At 37.6% G+C, this 22,276-nt stretch overlaps 1 protein-coding gene across 2 annotated transcripts in view; it reads left to right on the forward strand.

The window, feature by feature from the left end:
• The window catches only part of mad1l1 (mitotic arrest deficient 1 like 1), a 281,026-nt gene extending 261,187 nt beyond the window's left edge, over window positions 1-19,839 (forward strand). For both annotated transcript variants that reach the window (XM_088613218.1, XM_088613219.1), the window contains one exon: window positions 17,922-19,839. In XM_088613218.1, the coding sequence (XP_088469344.1) occupies window positions 17,922-18,080 (159 nt within the window). In that variant the 3' untranslated portion in view covers window positions 18,081-19,839. The remainder of the gene's footprint in view (window positions 1-17,921) is intronic.
• The last annotated feature ends 2,437 nt before the right edge of the window (window positions 19,840-22,276 follow it).

Consider the following 22,276-nt stretch of genomic DNA (forward strand, 5'->3'; position numbering starts at 1 on the left):
AGTTTGACCTTTAGTATACAAGTTAGTGGAAACATATCATGGTAAAATCCGAAGAGATTTCAGAAGTCCTCAAGAAAGATTAGTTTGGAGAGGCTTACAAAACCATTTCTAAACATTTAGAGCTCCGTTTATCCACTGTGAAGATAGAACAGTAGAAAATCTTCAAAACGTAGGAAAAGACTGAATAGGAATGGTTTTAATGGAAAATTAGCCAGAAGGAAGCTCTCTAAAAAGAACATTGCCGTCCGTCTTAATTTGCTAAAGAGGACCTGGACAAGACTACTGGAAGAATGTTCTCTGGGCAGACAAGTCAAGTATTGATTTTTTTTTTACCACAATAAGAAAGGTTTTGTGTGGAGAGAATCAAACTACCTACCAAATCCACCTATCTCATCAGACCGTAGAGTTTGACAGTGGGAGTATGATGTTTTGGGGTTGTTTTGCTGCCTGTGGACCTACAAGGTTTGCATTATTGACACAATAATGAATTTGCCAATTCTAGAGGAGATTGTCACACCACGCTTTCATCAGCTGAAGCTGTGCCAAAGGTGACTCATGCAACAAGACAGTGTTCAATCCTAAAGTTTCTTAAAATAATCTGAAGGACACTTTAAAAATGCATATACTATATCTATCCGATGCATAGCTAGCTTTTGATGAATTGTTAAGATGACAATACAAAATATTCATGAATAGCATCGTCCCTTGTATGAGCTCAATTGTCGGTATTCATTAATCCATATAAGCGTGATGAGTTTTTTTTAAATTCTTCACCAAAGTTTCCTGTCTATTCCTTTGCATAGGAGTTCTCTCTTCTGTATTCTGTGTTGAGATCTAATCAAATTCATAAAGCCAAAGGAGTAAATAATTGAAGTATAACAGCTTTTTATCTTTCTGGAGAATACACCTATTGATTTTAGCCATCATTCCTTTGTGCTCATCTATGATCAAAAGCTTTTTTGTTTAAAATCTAAAAAAAATAAGAAAAGTAGGGGGACAGGGTTCTTATTATAGCCGGAGGCAAACATTCCTGGAGCAAAAGTCATGTGACCTGCGTAGGCTACAGTCTCTTATTTTCTTCTATCTGTTGAACACGCTGCTTTGAAATACTTCAGCTTTTATTCCTTAATGAGCTGTGGGGTTTAACCCAGCTGCAACCGCTTGCATTTATCTGCTGTTTTTTTTCCCTCCTGTCTTCTGGTCAGCAAGGTGACCTTCCTGCTCTTGACTTCGTTTTTGGCCAATTTTTCTGTGGTTTGCGTTCATCACAGCCGATTCTTAATGAGCGGCAGACCTTACCTCTGCCCAGGCCCATTTCACAGTCGGTGGTGATCCAGTGCTCTCTCAGATGTGTTGCGCTGTGACAGCCACAGTCATTAGCCAAGCCCGGTGTGCTTTTCACTTCATTGGCAAAAAAATGAGATCTTTAGAAATATTACAAAAAGGTATGTGAGCCTAATTGATCACACAAGCCGGCAGATTCATTGAAAGAGTGGGAGTTTATAAAATTACCTTTGCTGCGTGGTGACCTTTTCATTGTCTTCTTTGTATAACCAGATTGGTTCAGTTTATTTCACTTAGCTTTGCCTCGGTTTCGACAGTTTTATGAGAATTAGCTGATGTGATAGCTATTTACCCCAGGCGTAAATGTTTTGTGGTGAGATGGGGAAAACACAGTTTTTTTGTTGTGTTCATGCCGAATGCAATTGCAAATCCTGTATTAACTGATGTGAATTGCCTTTTGTTTTTGGTTAATTATGTAAGTGCAGTTTCATGAAGTCTTATTTAGTCTAGGTCCATAATGCAATAACAGGATAACATAACTTTTAATTCATATACAGTAGAATCTACTTGAAATTCAGACACAATGATGGTGAACAACAATAAGCTTACATACAACCCCTGCAAGCTGAAGGGGGAATGAGGATCTGTCAGAGTCATTTGTCATTTTACACAATGTGAGCTCCGCTGTGCCCTTGCAACTGAGTTAACACCGGAGAGCAGAGAGACCTTCACTAACTACACTGCAAACTCACAGACAAATGACAACTCCAATGGTGCTGTGCAGCAAACTGAGGATACCCTGGTCATCCCAAGCCCATCCAGTCCCAAAGGAAACTGTTAGAATCTTGATTAATTAATGTTTTATCCTCGGGTTGAGCCACTGATGTCTGAACAGTAAGCAATTTGCCAAATTCAAAGTTAGGTTAGGTACTGTAGGATTCATGTGTTATTTATTTAGGATGCATTTAGGATTTGGCATGAACACGTTTGATTTATTGTTGTCACTGTTTTGAATTGAATCTAATCGAGGAGAATAGATAGATACTTTATTGATCCCGTGAGGGAAATTGCAGTGCAACAGCAGCTTAACACAGACAACACAGCACAGTGTAACGAATGATATAATAATAATACAATACATACAATACAATCAGTACAGTGAGAAGTGCACTAAGAAGAGTTACTCACAGTCCAGAACACACAAAGAACAAACCAGAACAGAACAGTACACAAAAAGTTGTATTGCACAATATAAATATAAATGTATTGCACAGGTCCCTGGCATATATTGCACAAAAACGGTTGTAAACGGGAAAAAGAAAAAGAACAGATGCATCAGTTTACTGTTCAGTCCAGAAACAGGTCACTGTCAATGTTGTCTCTGCCCAGACGCAAAGTGGATGTGTTGTACAGTCCTATGGCAGAAGTCAAGAATGATGGATCAGCCTATTGCTGAACCTGCTCTTCATTCTCACAAGCATGTCATAGAGGGGATGGGAGACGTTGTCCATGATGGCCTCTAGTTTGGACACCATTCTCCTCTCAGCCACTACCTCCAAGGGGTCCAGGTCAGACCCAATGACAGAGCTTGCTCTTCTGATGAGCTTGTTCAGCCTTTTAGAATCCCCTGCTCCAATCCCAGGTCCCCAGCATACCACCACATAGAAAATGGCGCTCGCCACAACCGACTGATAGAACATAATGTAGCATCTTACTACATACATTGAAGGACCTGAGCCTCCTCAAGAAGTAAAGTCGGCTCTGACCCTTCTTGTAATTGGCCTCGATGTTCTTAGACCATTCCAGTCTATTGTCGATGTGCACACCCAGGTACTTGTATGAGTCCACTATCTCTACCCCACTCCATATGGATGTAGACAGGAGTAGGTTTGACCCTTTTCCTCCTGAAATCTATCACCAGTTCCTTCGTCTTTGCTACATTCAATTGCAGGTGGTTCTCCCCACACCACTCCACAAAGCTGCTGACCAGTCTTCTGTACTCCTCCTCCTGCCCACCCTTGATACATCCCACAATAACAGAGTCGTCTGAGAACTTCTGCAGGTGGCATGACTTTGAGTTGTATTTAAAGTCCGAAGTATAGAGGGTGAAGAGGAACAGAGAAAGAACTGTCCCCTGAGGAGCCCCTGTGTTACTCACTACCTTTTCAGACACACAGTTCTGAAGTCTCACAGAAGAAGTCTTACTTCCATAGAAGTAAGGGCTGGATAGTATTGAATCTGTCCTTTGAAAGGGCTGTATATTTTTTACCTTCTTACTAATATTTGTAACCTATTCCCTGGTCCAGGTAGACTTTCAATGTTAATTAATCTTTTTGGCAAGCTCTAGGAGATAACTGTAGAGGGTCCTTAGCTGAACTATATTTATCTGTACTATACTTCCACAGACATTAAAGTCTCCCAACTTACAATAAGAAGGAGATTCTCATTTTGTTTAATTAAAGAATTAGAATCTTAATCTTGAAAATGAACCTTATAGATCCTGTTTGTTGCAGTTCATAGCACATTTGGCATGGTTGTATGTCTCACAGCTTGGCATTTGGTGACTGATATTTAGGCACCAAGTATGGAGGAAATGTTTAATACAGTTTGCAGTACCAGTTAAAGATTAAGATGTTGAGGTCTCACTGGTTGTTACTGCTTGTTTCATATTCAGTTGCAACTTCACATGTCCATTTTGTCTGGAACCAAGTTGAAAAAAGCAAGCATGAGCAACGTATAGAAATGCAAATCTATATAAATCTATATAATACATTTGTTATAAGTAAAAGTGTTGTATTGGCATTCCTGTCAATGTGAGCTAATAAAAAGCTGGGGATTAGGATGGTGAGCTATTCTAGACCCTAGAAGGTGATATAATTTATATCCTTTGTTGTATTTGTTTCTCAAAAATACACATTTAGAATCTGTTAACAAATGTGTTCTTAGCTTTAATGCATTATGGGATTAATCTCACTGTAAAAAAGTGCTATTCTTTTTTAAAACGTATTTCATAATACTAATGTTTGCCTAATGAACTGTTTAGGCATATAGACAATGCTGAATATGATAGTTGTATATATTATTTATTTGCTTTTTTTTAAAAAAAAGATTGTGCTTCAAATGAAAATAGGCTTTTTGACCTGTACGGTTAATCAAAATGTTACATGAAATTTTATGTAGTGATTCAATCTGCTGCCTTTAATAACAAATCTGTACAGTGGATTTATAGCAAGTTCATAAATATTGTACTTCTATTTCAAGTTCATGAGAAAGTGAGGAGCTGTATTTGGCCTTTTTGAGGTTTTGAAGATCATTGATAAAAGCATAAAAGTTGTCTAGATTGATTTAAATTACCATATGAGCTAAACTCTTAATTAAACCAAATTTAGAAAGCAATTGAGTTTCTTCAAAGGACATCCAGGTTTGCAAGCCTTCAAAGCTGAATAGCATGATTGAAAGCAGTTTGCCAATAGCTCCTTGAAACTAGAATGATCTGATGAGGCCTCAAAGAATCTACACTTGCAGTTTTTCATGCTCTTCTACAGTAATACATAGTACAGTATATTTTTATTGTTGATTAATAAAAATACAATCCATTCTAGTCCTGGAGTTAAAATGATGTGTGACTGCACAAAACACAAATAATAGCCGCTGTAAAGCTTTTATTTCATTGTTTGTATTTGTGTTTTAATTTTTTTAAGTATCATCCTGACTCTATACAAAAAGTAAAACTTCATTCAGACTTGCATGTCTTCTAAGGTGACCTGGACCTCTGTAATACAGACATGGTAGAATTGATTTTCATTAATTGGATCTCCTTAGCGTGGGATGAAGGCATTCTGCATTTTTTAATCCTGTGTTACAGCTTGACTCGCATCTCTCTCACCTAGCAATATAATACTTTTTGTGAACAGTCTTCTAGAATGTTGAAATAAGTTTTTGTTGTTATTATTATTATTATCATCTTGTTTTGAGTGAGTCTGGGTTTGTATAAAATCTGGAACACAACTGACTTCTTGTGGCAATAATGTGTATGTTTTTAAAGTCATTGTTCCTTGTGATTTCCACGAAATGTCAATATATTACAGATATAATTGTATGTATTGGTTTATTGAATGCATACATTAGCTATGTTTTTCTTATATTCATGTATAAAACTGTTATCTTAATAGTTATTTTACTGTACAGAACATAACTACCTTCCTACCTTTTCATTATGTCCCTAAATGTCAAACATAAACAAGCTTTGGACATGCATATGTTGTAGGACAAAAAAATAATTGCTGTTTAGACCTTGCAATGTCAGGTTTACATTGGTGATTAGAGGTTGAACTGTTTTCCATCAGGTACATTAAAGGCCATTTTCATTAATGTATTGCATGGAAATAACATTTTGTACAGTTTTTTAATCAAAGGATTGACCTTAAAATAAAACCTGTGGAATCTAAACTAGTATATTGCTTATACAGTAAGCATGCAGAGTATTTCTGCAATACAAGCTTTGCAAATCATCTTTTAATGCAACAAGGAATATCAATGAGAAATTATTGAATATGACTCATGTTCTATAATATGTGAACTGTGATCTGTGTATTTTGAAAATGAGTAAAAAATATCACATGTAAGATAACTCTGTTGACGTCATTCAAGGAATTCCTGTAACTCTGAAGATTTTAAGCATATAACTCTTTCTCTGAGTTAAATATGTGAAAACATTGTTAGAAATGTAAAATATTTTCCAACATACTACTCATACTTTAATCAATACTTTCCAACATACTTTTCAGCATTCTCCAGTGCTGAGAGAAATTGTCATTCAGCTGTAGTTATACTGTTCCTTACCCACAGGTTAGGAGACACACAAAACACAGCTGTAAGGTGAAAATGTAAAAAAACAAAAACAAAACAAAGGCCTCTCACACTCTAAACTGTAGCTAAACGTTTTTTTTTTTTTTAAATCCTTCACTGCCATAAGCCCGACAGCTAGACTGCTTGCTGGCATCTAAACACAAGTTTCTTACAAACTCTTCTAAAAATTCAGAGAAATTCCAGAACGGCTCACGCTCCACCAGCTTGTCTTGGGGTCACTTCCTCGCTCCCTTCTTCCTCAGCTGTGGCACTTGACGGAGGCTTGACAGCTTGAAACCTTGTTTTTAAGTGTTGTTTCCACCAGTTGGTCAATGGATATGAGGTCATTCCCCATTCTCTGGAGAATTTCCTGTCTTTACTCGCCACTCTCTTACGTATGAGTAATATGAGCTAATTGATCTGAGGATCTCGTCCAGCAGGGTCTTGGAAGAGGCCAGGGTACCAGCTTCAGCAGCAGCACGGCTGAGAAGCTTGCCTCATTAGCCCACAGTCCTTTATGCAGAACACGCCTGCTGTTCTCTGTTTTTAAAGCAGTTTCATGTATTTTCATTCTTTCCAGTGGGTTGGATTTCTTAATGCCATCGAAAAGATTTTGAATACTTTAACCACGTCTCCTCATGCTCTTCTCTATTGGAGAGTGTATTTTCTATCTGAAAATATTGACTTCTTTTAGCCCTTCAGAGTAGGACATTACTTTCGCTCTTCTCTGGACTGATTCTAGAGCGGCAATAGCCTTTTAATATCCGGGTGGTCAAAATGCTTTCCATGGTTGCTGGTCGTGCTAGTGGTGTGAAAATCATGCAGTGCTTTATATACAACAAGTGTCTAATCCTGTGATATAGATGCTGTGCATTATCCTGATCGAAGGCTGCTGCAACTCAGTGGAGTCAGGCTGCCTTCGATCACTACCAGTGGAGTTGTGCAGTAACTAACCACTCTTTTCAAACTGTCACACCTGGACCTCTCCATCGGCTGCGGATTATTACTGGGGCGTGTCATTCCAGTTTCGAAACTGCTGCAGGTGAACACCCAGTTGGCAAACGGCAGCGCATTGACTTAGTCCAGGCTACAGCATACCGATTGCACAAGCACACTGCTCTCTTGATACATGTGGCCTATTGCTTAAATTGAATTTTTTTTCTTGATTTTCACCAGCTTTTACACTCAACAAGTCAAATCAGTTAATCAGGCTATTTTTCTTTTGATGCTCAGTATGCCATCCGAGCTAAACTGAAGATTTTCTTTCCCTAATGATGTCAGCAGCCAGAGAAGGGCACTTTAATGAACTTCTTTAAGTTCCTGTCAGGCACCCTTAAAAGGTTCGAGATGACTTTTGAGTGCTTTTGTGCCTTAAATTTAACAGCTTTGATAAAACACGACAGCTCAGTGACAAGAAGAAAACTGATCACTTTTTTTCCACTCCATGCTCAGCCTTTGGTGAAAATTGTTTACTCTCTCCGAATGTTCTTCTCTTTTTTGTCTTGGCTGGAGGTGTTGACACAACCTTACAGAGTTGTTAGGAGTTTTACTTTTAGGTGACAGGTCATCTCCTAAAGGTCAAGCATTTTTAATAATGCATTTTTGGTCTGAAATGTGCACATAAATATTGATAAGGTCATATTCTGAATATGTTTTCTTACAGAATGCTTTTGACCTTTTCAAATATTATTGTATGTCTATTTATTAGAAAATCAAAGGTGGATCAAAAGCAGCCAGTATAGCCTTCCTGGAAGCTCATACAATTCTTAACTATCTAAATGTGTTTTAGAAGAATTGTCTGTACCATTATGGACATGGGGAAAACACTTCTTAAAGAAAGAAGTAAATTAATTTGATGATATGTAAGATCAACCACGGTTCTGTTTGCTTCTATGCTTTTACAGTAAAGCATGAGCTGCAAGAGAAAACTAAGAATGTAGATTCCTTGTTCGGTCATATTCCTTATTCGGAGTACCTGTAGTTAGTCTGTTTGATCCTTTGGGCAAAGCGTAATGGTGAATCTGAGTATACATACTTTGAAAGCTTGGATCAGTAAAACATTATTTAAGATTTTGGGAGTTACTTCATTATGATTTTATTTTTAAAAATCTGAGGGCAAAATATGCCAAATATAAACTTATAAAGTCACTTAAATACACAGTCTCTTTTATGCCCTCTAAAACTGGGAGTCTGATCACAACAAGGCCTTCAAGGTTATCCCACCCATCACTGCTGCAGGATAGTTAAAACCGAAACTGTTTTTTTTAATTATGCCACAAACAGTTTTATCACTCCCCACAGAAAAGAATTTAATTGTAACCCCTTCGAAAAATCTTTGTAAAATAAATACGAAACAAAATCTCAATTAAAGGATATTGAGTACTTTAATTAAGCCGTTGTAGCCTTAGGTGAGGACATTGTTTTTAGGTAATGACCACAGCAGGGTAATTAGGCATCCCTTGGCAAACTGCTGAGATTTAATGAACCCTTTGAGGACAGTACCTAAACAGTGCTTAGAGCCCAGATCTCTGTTGCTATTTTAATCTATGTACAGTTCTTTGAAGATGGGCCCTAGTGTGAGTGTGTGCATGACTGTGTTTGTATCCGTGTGGGCTCTGTGATGGGCTGGCATCCCATCCAGGATGTATCCTGCCTTGTGCCCATTGCGTGCCGAGATAGGCTCCAACTCGCCATGACCCTGTATTAGATAAAGTGGATAGAAAATGAATGGATGGATTCGCTAAAAAAGGCAGTTTGAGGCAGGCATTGAGAGTAACAATCTCCGGGCATATATTGATTACACAAGTTTAAGAATTAAATAGGTATTTTTCTTATAAATTTAATGCAACTTTAACTTAATCCTAAATTTCACAGCCATGAGTATTAAACCTTTTGTCTGCACAAGATATTTAGGTTTTTATGCACAAAGACAAGCACAGAGGGGAACTGCAACGCTATTTTTATATCCCGGGGCTTGAAGGAATCATCAGCGATGAGTGCATTTCAAATCACGATAAAAGTAAAATGTACACAGTAACATATAAAACCTCCAATTTAACTCATACAATAGATTAAATTTACAGGTATGTGCGGCTTCATATTCTGCAATTCAGAATGAGGCCAAAAAACTTCTGGTGATGTGTGCAGCCCGATAAGATTGTAAAAAACAGGCTTGTGAATACATCGCTTTTAATCCAATAGAAATATTGGATGGTTTTGCAAGATGGTTTTGCTGATAAATGGAACTTGCTTGTTAACTCTGCCTGTAGATCATGCTGGAACATTTGTGCAGTGAAATGTCTGCTGCATAACCTGTACTTTTTTGCTCCTACAGTACATCACAGTACATCAGTCATTACAGTGGGACTAGTGAGCAGGAAGGGCTGCGTCATGGCGAGACCAGGAGTTTGTGATAGCAATGGCAACTTACAGTACTGTAATAATGTCAATGAATTTATTTGGCTACCGAGATTTAATAACTGGTCTGAGAAATTGGGACTGCAGTTGCCCTTTAATGGTTTGTGTATATTGTTGCGTAACTGGCGTTTCTTTTTGCACCACAGTAGGGAAAATCCCCCTTTTTGCCAGGTTGCATCAGATAAGGTCTGCATCTTTTCTTCTTTGTTTTCCATTAAAATATGATTTTACGTTTTGCCATTTCTTTTGGTAAAGTACAAGGTTGTATAAGTCCAAGAACAGAGTAGAGTAGTATTTTTTTTCCCGAAATCCTGCTGTGAGGATGTGTGATTAGTTCTCTAATGGATTTGTAGGGGAGCTGGATTGCTTCAGCATTTAACGATGGGCCTGTGAGAATTGGCATGTTCTGCCCTTTGGGTTGCCTGTAATAATGTTATAGGAAGAAAAAAAGTCACGTACAGTCATTGTTTATTGTGGGTTCGGCAATTTGAACAAAATTAAGTACACATTAACGTTAGCAAGGTACTGTATTATTTTCTAACAAGTATTGGTTTTAGAGAAATATTACCACCTACATCCTGCAATAAGCTTTACCCTAATTAAAACTAAAGTGCCCCTGACACTGCCACCACACTGTAAGGCAACACCTTGACAACATTCAGCTGGACCTTCTGAGTGTGATGAAACCAAACCTTACTGCCGAATCTCTCAGTCTGAGCCTCTCCTAACTGGGCTTTATAATGCAGTGGACAGGGATCAGCTAAATAAAGGCATGGTTCACCTAGCTAGAATTCTTATTTCCTCATCAAGCTGATTCTAGCAATTTGGTTTTGGACCTCAGTCTGCAAAAATTGACCAATGAGGTTTGAAATTTGAAATATCTTTACCTCTTTTTATGTTCTATATTTCTGAGTGAGCACTGCAAGGATTTGCACGTGATGTATGTATCTTTTAGTTTCTATTTTTACAAATTGTACAAGTAATTGACTCGTCTTCTGTAATGCAAATACATGTTTTTAAATAGGTAAGTACTATACTAATGTAAAATATATTTTTTCATTGACATTTGCTTGCTTAATACATTATACAAGCTGCTGGATGTCTTTTTTATCATGCTTTTGAATATTAGAGACTGATGCAGATCAACTCAAATTAAGGACTATACTATTTGCAGACAGATAAAAGAAGACTAGGCTTCTTGAGATCCCTTGAAAATATTCTTTTTTTGTCCTTGGCTGCTTCACTTTTTGCACATGTTCAAACCCAGAAATAAATAAATTAAACAGAGTTATTATACTTAAACCTAATTACAATTTCTAGAATGTCAATTTGCAGTATGAAAGCTCCAGTGCTTGTCAGTGTGTGTTCTGAAGGGGAAAAGAAAATTGATAGAGAAGTGTCAGTGCTGAAACTGTTGTAAATTGGACTTGGTGTTTGAAAGCTAATCAACCACTAGGACTATAAATGTATTCCAGGGACATCAGAAGTGCAAATCTGTACCACATACTGTATCTTAATTCATTATATTCGCTAGCAAAAAGACCTTAAAGAATATGGCATCCTAATACCCTCTGTCATTACATGCACTATATTATAATGTAGTTTACATAAATAAGGAAAGAACCCACTATTCATTTTTTACAGAATAAATATGCAAACAAATAACAGTTAAGGGCGACATTTCTTAAATTACCTACTGTAATATGCACCTATTCTCTTTTGTGTCTTAATGTTAATACTGTGTGTTACAAAATAATCTGCATACAGTTTCTACTGCAAAAACGTCTTGCCAAGACACCCACATCCTGCGATACCAGGTAGAATATTCTTTTAGAAAGTCTAAAAAACTAAAGTGTTTTCAATATATAACACATTTCCTTAATAGTGGTAGTACAGTACATGCATATGTGAATTTTTATGTTTTTCTAAAGTGACTTAAAGAAGTATTCTACTAATACAACAACTGAAACTCACTGCAAGGTTTCAACATCTTGTTCCTGTCTAGGTTTGCAAACATGACACACAGGACTTTATATTTAAAATCCAGGGAATCCATTCCAACCTAATAAAAAAGTTCAAAAATGGTGATAACATCTAAACAAGTTATATGATCAAAGGCCATTAGAAGATTTGCAAAGATAGTCAATCTTTTTGCTATGAAAACACAAATTAATTACTTGTGCAAGATATTTGATGTAAAAGGTTAATAAATTAGTGGAATGGTCAGTGTGTAATCAAAATGGTTTCACTTCTCTCTGTAAGATACCGAATTTCAAGCCACAACTAAATAAACCTGAATAAAGTGGTACTAAACCACGTCAGGCTCCCTTTCCAAACTGAGCAGCTGGGCAAGCAGGAAGCTGGTTAGAGACACCACTGTGATGCTAACAGTGGGAGGCCATGTTCATACACTGACAATGTCCCAGACCCTAAACAAAGCTGGCGTTTGTGTTGGATTAGGAATGATGAAGCCATCACTCGTGAAGAGTTTGTAACAAATTATGTAAATGACACTGAAGACGTGTGGCGGAAGCTTTTGTGTCAGACCAGGGCAAAAATAAATGTTGGTCCAAAATGCAAAGCCTAATGCCTGGAACAAAAACAACACAGTATGCAATCCAAACAACACCAGACATGAGAGAGAAGTGCAAGAAGCTGCCACGTGGGAGTGATGCTTTTACAAAGAATGGTGAGCAAGAGTGAAGTGTTTGGGGGATGTGATGGTGAGGTAAAGTGAGAAAACATAAAGGGAAGTGCAGTGTGAAGTGTGCGTGACACAAGTCCATTGTGAGGTGTGCGTGACACAAGTCCAGTGTGAAGTGTGCGTGACACAAGTGCCTTGTGAAGTGTGCGTGACACCAGTGTCTTGTGAAGTGTGTGTGACACAAGTCCAGGGTGAAGTGTGCGTGACACAAGTGCCTTGTGAAGTGTGTGTGATACAAGCAAAGTGATCCTGTTGCGATTTGAGAGAGAGTCCTAAGTTCTTGTGCAGAACGCTGGATATATCCATTTGCCTGTAACTTTGGAGTCCTTTGTGATTCTGGCAGGAGCCTCAGTAACATAAATGGCTCAAGTTACCGATTTGTCGTGAGCGGTGGTGTCACAGGTGATGGAACATCGAGGGAAAGACATCATCAGCACAGGGCAACAGTGGGTGTCATCACATAGTCCTGCATGATTTTACAGTGTAAGTCAGAACAGGTGAAAACCTGCAGATCCAGTGACTGCAAATGCCAGACTGGGGCATGAGCATCCAGTTTCATCAGAAACAATCCCCCAAGGACTTCACCGAGCAGGCTGCCATAGTTGGGCCGCAGAGCAATAGCCTCTCATCACATCTGGCGATGCACGTGTCCAAGTCCGGTGGTGCAGTGGACCACCATGTGCTGGAGAAATGTGACACGGTCAAATAAATCATCCTTCACCACCTTTCAGTTTGAAAACATCTGTGCTCATAATTTGTAAGTCAAAATGTGACATTACTGCTAAGGGCTAAAAACTTTTGCAAGGCTCATGGCAAGTATACCTGGTATATTTGTAATCCCTATAAATATTTATTTTTAATAGTCAATTTGTTTGTACAGACTGAACAAGGCAAAACATTATTTAGGTTGTTGACTGTGGCACCACCTAGTTCAGGAAGCAAAGCAAGCCTACAGCCAGCCAGAGATCATTCATGTCCTCCCATATGGCTTTAAGAGCCCTGTAAACTGACAATATAACACAAGCCAAATTCCATCTTCAAGGACTTTGGTGACAAATGGTAAGACAAAGTGAGTAAAATAGAAGCAGACTTTCTCTAGCTAGAAATGAAGGGGTTAAAGTAATCACAGAATATAAATATTTTTGTGTTAAGTGCCTTTTTTGTTCTAACAATGCGCCACCGATAACTTCCAGGCTGATAGGGGATCCTGACTGCTGAATTACATTCACAGCTGTAGACTGGCCTGTGGCTAGAGTCAGGTTTAGGAAGTTTGAGTAATGTTTCTTCTAAATGAGTCACACATCAAGCTGCTCAGGCTACAGCACTTCTAAGGCAACATCACAACTCCGGGTTGACTTTTTTCATGAACATCTTTCAGGTTTGTTTTGTTTTTTATTTGGGATTATGGTATACGGAAACTGGTCGTGTTTCTTCCTTTTATGCGATATCTTTGTGCAGAAACCATCCAAGGATGAGTGAAAACACAGAGTAGCCCCCTGAGGTCCCAGGATGATTTTTGTCATTTCAGCTTTAATTTTTTTTTTTAGAAAACCAAAGGCAAGCTAGGACTTTGGCAGCACGTACAGTAGCTGTTGAACACTCTATTTTAAAAGAGGCTTGGTTTATCTTCTTTCTCCTTAAGCCCTACAGCATTCTCAGTTTGAAGTCTTATCGCAGTCCTCCAGTAGGGTGATATCTTTGGTTTTGCTTTTTATTTGCTTTCTAAGTAAATATACCTTCATAGACAAAAAGATGTCACATAGATTACAAATAATGTGGTACAGAAAATGTTGACCACAATTTTGGGTTCAAGAAGGAAACAGTGTGTTTATTGTAGATCACCTGAAAGGAAAGATAAATTGAATACCATTATGCTCTTAGTCTATACTCTGCGCTTATCGACCCACTTTCTTACAATGAGCTGCCATTTCTGCACCCTGCAAACCTTCTCTCCATTCCTCTGTCGACGTGTTCACAGAGAACTTCCCTGTGTTGTTTGTCTCAGTCTTGCAAGTCTTTTTTTCATACATTTACATAGCACAGGGGTAGTACTGTAGTACTTTCATCTTAATCATTTTAATAAAGGAGAAAGATTCCAATTAATTGGGATAGGTGGGACTGATCAGCTCTCAACATTTTCAGTTACCTGTATCATTTGAAGTAGTATTAACACTCCCCAACATACACACAATTGTACACCTTTACTTTTATCTAATGTACTATTCCAAAGTGGTTTACAAGGAGATATAATGGGGAATTATGCTTCCCTATAATTGGTAAGACACAAATGAGTTTAAACTGGGACTTGAAAGGTCTAAAATATTGTTTTATTTAAATTTGATCTCAGGCTAAGTGCTTTCTGTCATCCTTTTCAGATTCTCACCTTGATGTGATAGAGTGTGACATCAAAGAATATTCTTCATTCATCGGTCTTCTTTGGGCAGCACTTCCGTATGAGTGTTTCTTTATAGACAGCTGACCAGGACTGGAGCACATTCTTTTGAACCTGCTTGAATAGTTGATAACAACAGGAATTCAATTACCTCATGCCAAATGTCTGTTTTCCTTTAATAGGCCATTAATCTTCGCCACATTTTCATGTCATCGTTTAAAAAATGCAAGTTGGGTTTCCTTCATCCTTTAAATATTGTAATAATAGGTCATACCTACAAAGCCCACAACAGTTTTTGTTCCTTCTTGTTAAATTGTTTTTTTTTAAAAAAAAACAAAATGCTATCTGAAATACACTTTATTATAATACCCCTGAAAATTTAATTTCAGCAACTAAGATTCCTTCTAGGAAGCACACTGATGGAGCACTTACCAAATGGCCTTATTTAATTATCAGTGATGGAATAAATATGTTCATGAAAGAATGCCCTCAGGACAGCAGCATGTTCATACTTTTAATCAGCATTTTTTTTAATTTGACATACAGTATATTATTCTAATACCTGAAGGACTAGAGATTCAACTCCTTTATCTTTCTCAGATACAAAATGACTAGTGGCAGACACAAACATAAAACGTGGAGCAGAAAGCGTTATTTTAAAAACATTTCTTTTGAAAGGACTCGTGTCATTCAGCGGCAGTGAATCTAGGACTTCATTCAGGAGGCACTTCTTCATTGACAGAATTGCAAAGGAATGGAACATATCCATCCTCTTGCAGCAGATTCCCTGGAATCCTCCGAGAAACAGATCGTCAGTTTTATTGGATCAATAAGATACAGCATGAGCTATCAAAGTTGTCAATCAAAGGAAAAAGGAATTCTCTCATTTCAACATTGTGCTTTAATGATATACTTCAAAAACAGAATCGTGTAAAATGAAGTGGCCACTTGCGTTGAATGGTTTTTAAAAAAACAAAACAAAAACATTGCAACCCGTCAATGATGCAACAGTAACCGTCTGACACTGTCTGTCAGCTTTTCATGACAGTGCTGTGGACTCAGGATGCCAGGTACTGACTGTCACATTCAAGCTCTCCACCAGAGCTGCCATCAGTTCTGAGTTGTCAGGATCCACATAACCCCCTGATGTCTAAATCTACAACACAGACTTAAAAGCCACGTTTGCATCTGACAGCTTTGATGTGCTCTTAGAAATGTTTTAATAATGGTGCAGAAATTCTCTATAGCCTAAATCCATGGTTTCCTATTAATTAGTCCCATGAGATGGACTCCTTCGAATTCCTTGACAATAATTCAGTACAAGATCTTGATATTTAGATGACTGAACTTTTAATGCACACTTTTGGAAATGAGTGGTTCTGCTTTTTTTTAATAGTATATATATATAATATATTTGTATATATGTGTATATAATTTAACAAACCTGTGGGAGGCTGTTTCCATTGCAAAAATTAGTGTTGTTATGAAATCAATATAAAAGTCAGCATGTATAGCAAGCAAATAATAAAGATGAATTATTCCACTCTCTAAAGTCAGGGATTACCAAGTATTACATGTGTAATCAGTCGTAATCAGACTTAAACAGGTCAGTATTTATTAGTAGTAAATAAACGTTATGACGTTTCTTTACTGTTTGGTTTTACATACACTGTTTGGTCTGTGAGATCCAGTCCCTTCAGTTATATAAAATCTCAGAATTCTGTCCCTTTAATCCCAATACACAAACCTCCTTAGCAAGCCAAAGAAAGAGAACCTGCAGCCTAAAATACAAAATGGATCCCTAACAGAACTAAATTGTCTGCTCTAAATAGATGCTGATAAATGAATGGGAACCAATTTCACAAAACATTGGAGATATGGTTTTAGCCTGTAGGTTCCACATTAAAGCAAATCTGAATGAATAAATAAGACTGCAGGCTGTCTTATATAACAAGGCTCAGAGACTGACACTTTTTCAGAGTTCAAGATTACCCAGACAGAAATGATTGGGAAGGAGATGAATCTCTTTCAACGGCTCTTCTTCTGGTGAAGGTGATGGTGATGGTGATGATCCATTTTTGCTTCCTAACCTTTTTTTCTTTCTTTGTACCTGTATTTACAGTGTTGCTCCATTCCAGCTTGGGGGATATCTTAAACACCTCAGGGAACATTCTGATCACTGTTAATTATCTTTGTTTTAAGGTGGCTGATTTAATGATCTGATAGTGACTTAGTTCAACCTGAATTTATTAGGGATGCCCTTCAGTCATGCTTGTCATCCCTCTTTTCTTCCCTGTTTACTTGCCTCATGGCTCAAAGATCTCAGGAAGAGGTAGTAAAGACCCAGAGTCAGATAATGCCCGTTGTTTCAAGTGTTCAGAATAAGTCAATCGAGCTTGGAAGGGGAGACAAGCTAATTCCATCTGAAATTCAAATACCACCATCTATTGCTATAATTATCTAATTTAAAGGCACTTCTAACATTTTACAATATAAAACCAATGAAACATGGTACACAGTCTAGAATGAGAGCAAGAAACCAGCCCATGACTGGGATGAGCAGGTATCACAGCTGATGTTAGATGTTAAGATGTTAAGTCATCACTCTACCTGAGAAGCAGTATGATAGTTCCTGAGAATATTGTTTTTCTTGGCTGGCAGCTTCAATATCAATGTATCCATGCTAAAAGACCATGTGAGTTTTGTTCTTTGTTGTCTTGTTTTTCATGAAGCTGCTTTCGCCTTTTTCGTATATAGTAGAATTTCAGTTGCAAAGTTAGGTACATTGCGTTGAAAACCTGCTGTGTTCAACTGCTGTAAACTGTAATAGATTTCACTTGTAGTTTTCTGATATAACCTTCTTTGGTTCTTATGTATCATCAGTTTTACCTTAGCAAGAATGCAAAAACATCATCTCTGTAGTTGTCCTCCCAACCAAGAATATATACTTATATTTTTAGACGGTGATGCAAAAGACTACCATTATTTTTTTTCCTTGTTGAAAATACATTAATAATGAAGGCAGAAGTATTATTTTTGTGTACCTATGGTCTTCTCTTTAGTAGTTCCACAGGAGATATGTACTGCACAATCACACTTTGTAAAAATCCATCACATCTTTCAGCTGAAACGTCCTCCAGGACAAGGAAGATAAAATGGAAATCTTTTGTCACTGTTTGAGCATTTTCGTGCCCTTCAGATATACCCAGGGAAATTGCAGAATGCTTTCATAGTGACAAATGCGAAAATATTAATACTGTTTTCATGTTTTCATAGGCAAGTGGGCCAACAGGAGGGAACATGCAACTGCTGGAAACAGATTTCTCCCGCACTCTCCATGACCTTGTGGAGCTTCACCTCTTTCATCAAAAGAGCATCCCAGCATTCCTCAGTGCTGTGACCCTTGAACTCTTCAGCCGCCAGACTATCATCTGACCTCGCCACCTGTGCCTTCTCCACAGTGATATCTGAGAGCCTGTGAAATCTGTGTGCATATAACTGCATCAGAATTGCACCTCACTTTTGCTGATTAGAGTGTAGTCTGTTGGTGTTAGGCAAATACAGTGTGCACTATATAGAAAATTAGTTTGAAATTTGTGTGGATTTTTGTGTTGCAAAAACTCTAGAAAAGCTGTGATTTTTCTCACTTTGCTGCAAAATGTGATACTTCCCAGGTGTTACTTTTATTTTTTCATATACATGTTCTAAATTCCAAGTAATACATCTTCAGTTTTGTTAAATGCAATTAATTATTCAAACATAATGTTGTGGCAGCAATTGTGCGGAAAAGGGAATCATAAACCATCAAATCTGTTTCCCACGGTCAGAAGGCATAGCTTTCAGCAGACACGACACTTCCTTCCGAATTCACATTTGGGAATAACTTGTAAAAGTAACTGCTGGTTGACCATCTGTGCATAGCACGCTCCCACATTTTATGTTACTATGTCCACTGTGGCTGCAAAGCATTTCAGTTAAATGATTTTTGTGTTAAAATATATTTCTAAAGCAAATCAGACATGCTCTCATTAACTATGGTAAAGAGAAGGATTTAGTACTGCTCATCTTTCTTTTATATAGTTCTCAAAGCTGCATGTGGTTTAAGCAAGACTTTTTTCTTCACTGTTTATTTAAAAATGAACTAACAGTCTAATTATAATTTGACGTCTGGAAATATTTCGATTTGTCTATTTCAAGTAACAGTAGGCTGACCTTGAGAATTTAGAAGAGTTCAAAAAGAAGATGAGCCAAAGCATGAAAGAAAAAACAAGACTGAGGCATCGTCTGACCTACATTGCGTGTTGATAATGATAGATAATAACTGTGCAGGAGTCTCTTGTTCCCATCAGGAATAAGTGCAGGACCACACAGTCAGATTACCTAGGTCACATTCTGACATACAATCTGAACAGTCATTAAATAAACTGATATCAACGACAGGAAGGGCTAGGCATCACTGTTTGTTAACCATGTGCGATGTCAGCAGGCTGTTCAAGTGAATGCAGATGAATTTCGTCTTGCAATTAGTATATTAGTATACCCTTGAATATCTGAAACCACGAAATAATTTCTACCCTGAGTCGGCTAACAAGGGATTATCCTGTTCCTTAGCATTTCCTTAAATCTTTTCTGACAGGCAAACTGGTTTATCGGTTTGGTCTGTACCAGAGAGTATGTATCCCTTTTTTCAAACTGTCACACTTAAGAATTAAAGCTTAGTGGAAAACAATGTGTCATAGGACTGGCATGGATAAAGATGCTTTTTGTGTAGCCTGACTTCATTCACCTGATTCAGCAAAAGATGTAAATGTGTTTTAATAATTTGGCACTTCCGTACAATAGAGTTTTTTTTCCTCGAGCCAGTCTGTTTCAAAGTTATAGGTGGATTTTATAGTATAGCAAAAAAAGTTTTTTTACAACTGAGTATGTGTTTGTTCTAATCTGCTTATGATTTTGCCATTAAATCATTTATTTCTTCAGACATTCTTTTAATGTGGCCGCTGGTGAAGAACATCATGTCTCAGCAGTTAAGATGAAACACAGGAATACTAGTTTTCTAAAGTGGTATGTAAAGTGATGTTTTCCTGCATTGATGTTTGTTTTTAATAGTTTCATTGATTCTCCTAACATCAGGAATGTCTTTCTCTTTGCTGGAATTTTCTAAAACATGAGAAATAAAGTTACTTAAAAAGCATGTTTAGAAGAAGACTGTTGGTCAGTCAAGAGACTTGACACACTTTTTCTGACTAGCTTGCACCCCGTTCCACTTTTAAACTTGCTGTCCCGTGTAATTTGCTTTGTCTTTGCAGCTCCTGGCTCAGTAGGATAACTAGGAAGAGGGTACAGAACAGTACAGCAAAGGCTGACCCAATCAATGTGACAATGATTGAGAAACAGGCACAGTCTTTCTCTCTCTCAGAAAGGACTTCACAACTCTTGTCAAATCACTTCAATTTGATCCAAAGAACTTACTTGATGACTCTAAATTGATTCCTAATGGGCCTCGCTAACACGCCCAAGTTTGCTCTGTGCTCTTCAGGGCCCAAGGGCTCTTTTGTTTAACGTGATTTGTAAGTGTTTGGATGTGGCTGTGTTCTGAGAGAGAGTCTCCTCAATGTCTGTACTATTTTGGGAGAGAATATTTCTTGTTCTCCAGTGTTTCTCGTTGGTGTAACTGTGAAGATTATGGTCAGTTAGTGCTGGTGCCATTTGCATTTTGCCCTGGTCCAAGTGAGCCCATTCCTATTCGATGGGAAGCCTGATTCATATACCCAGAAACGGAAGTGTTGCTTTCTTCCTTCTTCCCTTAGGTACCATTTGGTGGCACTATTGAATGTTAAATTGTCATCTGGGATAACCCTATCTACACCCTTAAATACAGTGAAGTCAAAAGGGCAATTTAGTTTTGAGCTGAAAGGATGAATATAAAGAAAAGGCACGGAATATGCCACCTTTTATTTCTGGGTATACTGTATCTAGTCATTTTAGAGTAACACCACTTCGTGTTCCATCCTCCCAGTACATAGATATGGTGCTCTACTCCACAGTTCAAGGGGCTGGAGAGAAGTCACGGACATTAAGCCTTCTTGAGGGCAACTCGAAATACTGATGTGTGACCTGGACTCCTGGCGTCTTCTTTGTACAGGTAGCTGCCATTTGAGCATCCATTGAGCACGTGGATGTGGGCCAAAGTTGAATTGCTTTTCTGTGTTATGTCGCTTTTTAAATGATTTCCTATCCCGGAAACCGGATCACAAAAAATAATCCTGTCAAAAATGGTTTGGTTTATTGTTGCTTTATTGTTCCTAGGTTTTCAGTTTATCCCTGACACACTTTTTATTTGTTTATGAGTTTGACTATATATTCAAGAAAATATTTTTACTGTACCTATAGAATTCTTAAGACGAATTTAATTGTCACTCATTTAGAAATAATCCAGCCACTATACCTCCAATTAACTTTTCTCCTATTACAGCTTACTTTTAAAAGTTGCTATTCCTTAATTCCTTAAAATATACAGTACATTGGTGCCTGTGCTTTGCACTAGAATGTAGGTGCTGTCTTGTGAAATTCTGTCACACAGACAGGTGCAATGGTCTCTGATCTCTAGAATCTACATTTAATGGGACTTCACCATCAATGGCATAACTTTTGTAATCTTGCAAGAAAGCCATAGTTACTACTGTAGATGTATGTTGTCCTCCTGAAATGTTGTCATGTCAGCATGAGTCCACATTAAGGGCAGCCAATGAAGCCCCAGGACTTGATTAAGGTAGCACTATGCAATCAGGTTGCCATCATTTACTACAAGTGGAGTTCTGCAGCAAATAGACACTCCATTCCAGACATTCACACTTGAACCTCTTCATTGATTTGTCTGTCTGACACAATAATTGAAAATGAACTTGGCTCCACTGCTCATATTTGCCCAAAGTGTGATTTCCATACCATACCAGTGATGCAAAAACATTGTCCTCTTCATTAGCTGGTGCTGTTATTCTGCTTGTTTTTTTTCTTTTGAATTATCACCTAGCCTGACATTCAAGAAGTTATATTACCTCATCTCCTCTGACCTTTCCCTTTTTCCACTTATAGGATAATTGGGTACCATATAGTTCAGTGTGCTGTGAAAAATCATGAATAATCAATTAATTAAAATTGCACCAGTATATGTTAGCAGTATTCCAAATTCATGGCCATTTAAATAAAACTACATTCACAGGGATATTTCTTTTGGCATAAAATTTACGTGTCTCTATAGAAATCAGTTTAATTGAATCCTTTGAACTTTGAGAGTGGAGCATTGGTTACATCTTCCCTTTCACAAAGGCAGTAAACATGGTTCTTGAATTTAATTGATGGAAAACGGTCTCCTCTCCTTGTTTTTTTGTCTTTTTCGCCATCACTTTTTTCAGTGCTGTGACAACCTATGAATGTCTGTCTGTGTATTTATCAAAGATTTGTCCATGTTTACTTCTGTAAAATCTTCTTCTGCAGGGTTTCTTAATTTATTTTCTTAATTGAGTCTTCTGTTTACCTGAGTAGTGATGCATTCAGAGACAACAGCAGATGATGAAACTCAGTTCCCTGTAACAGCTTTTAAGCAAAATCTAATTATTGTCTTTAAAAAC

Source organism: Lepisosteus platostomus, chromosome 19 (assembly GCF_059453375.1).
Source record: "Lepisosteus platostomus isolate fLepPlt1 chromosome 19, fLepPlt1.hap1, whole genome shotgun sequence".
Lineage (NCBI taxonomy): Eukaryota > Metazoa > Chordata > Actinopteri > Semionotiformes > Lepisosteidae > Lepisosteus > Lepisosteus platostomus.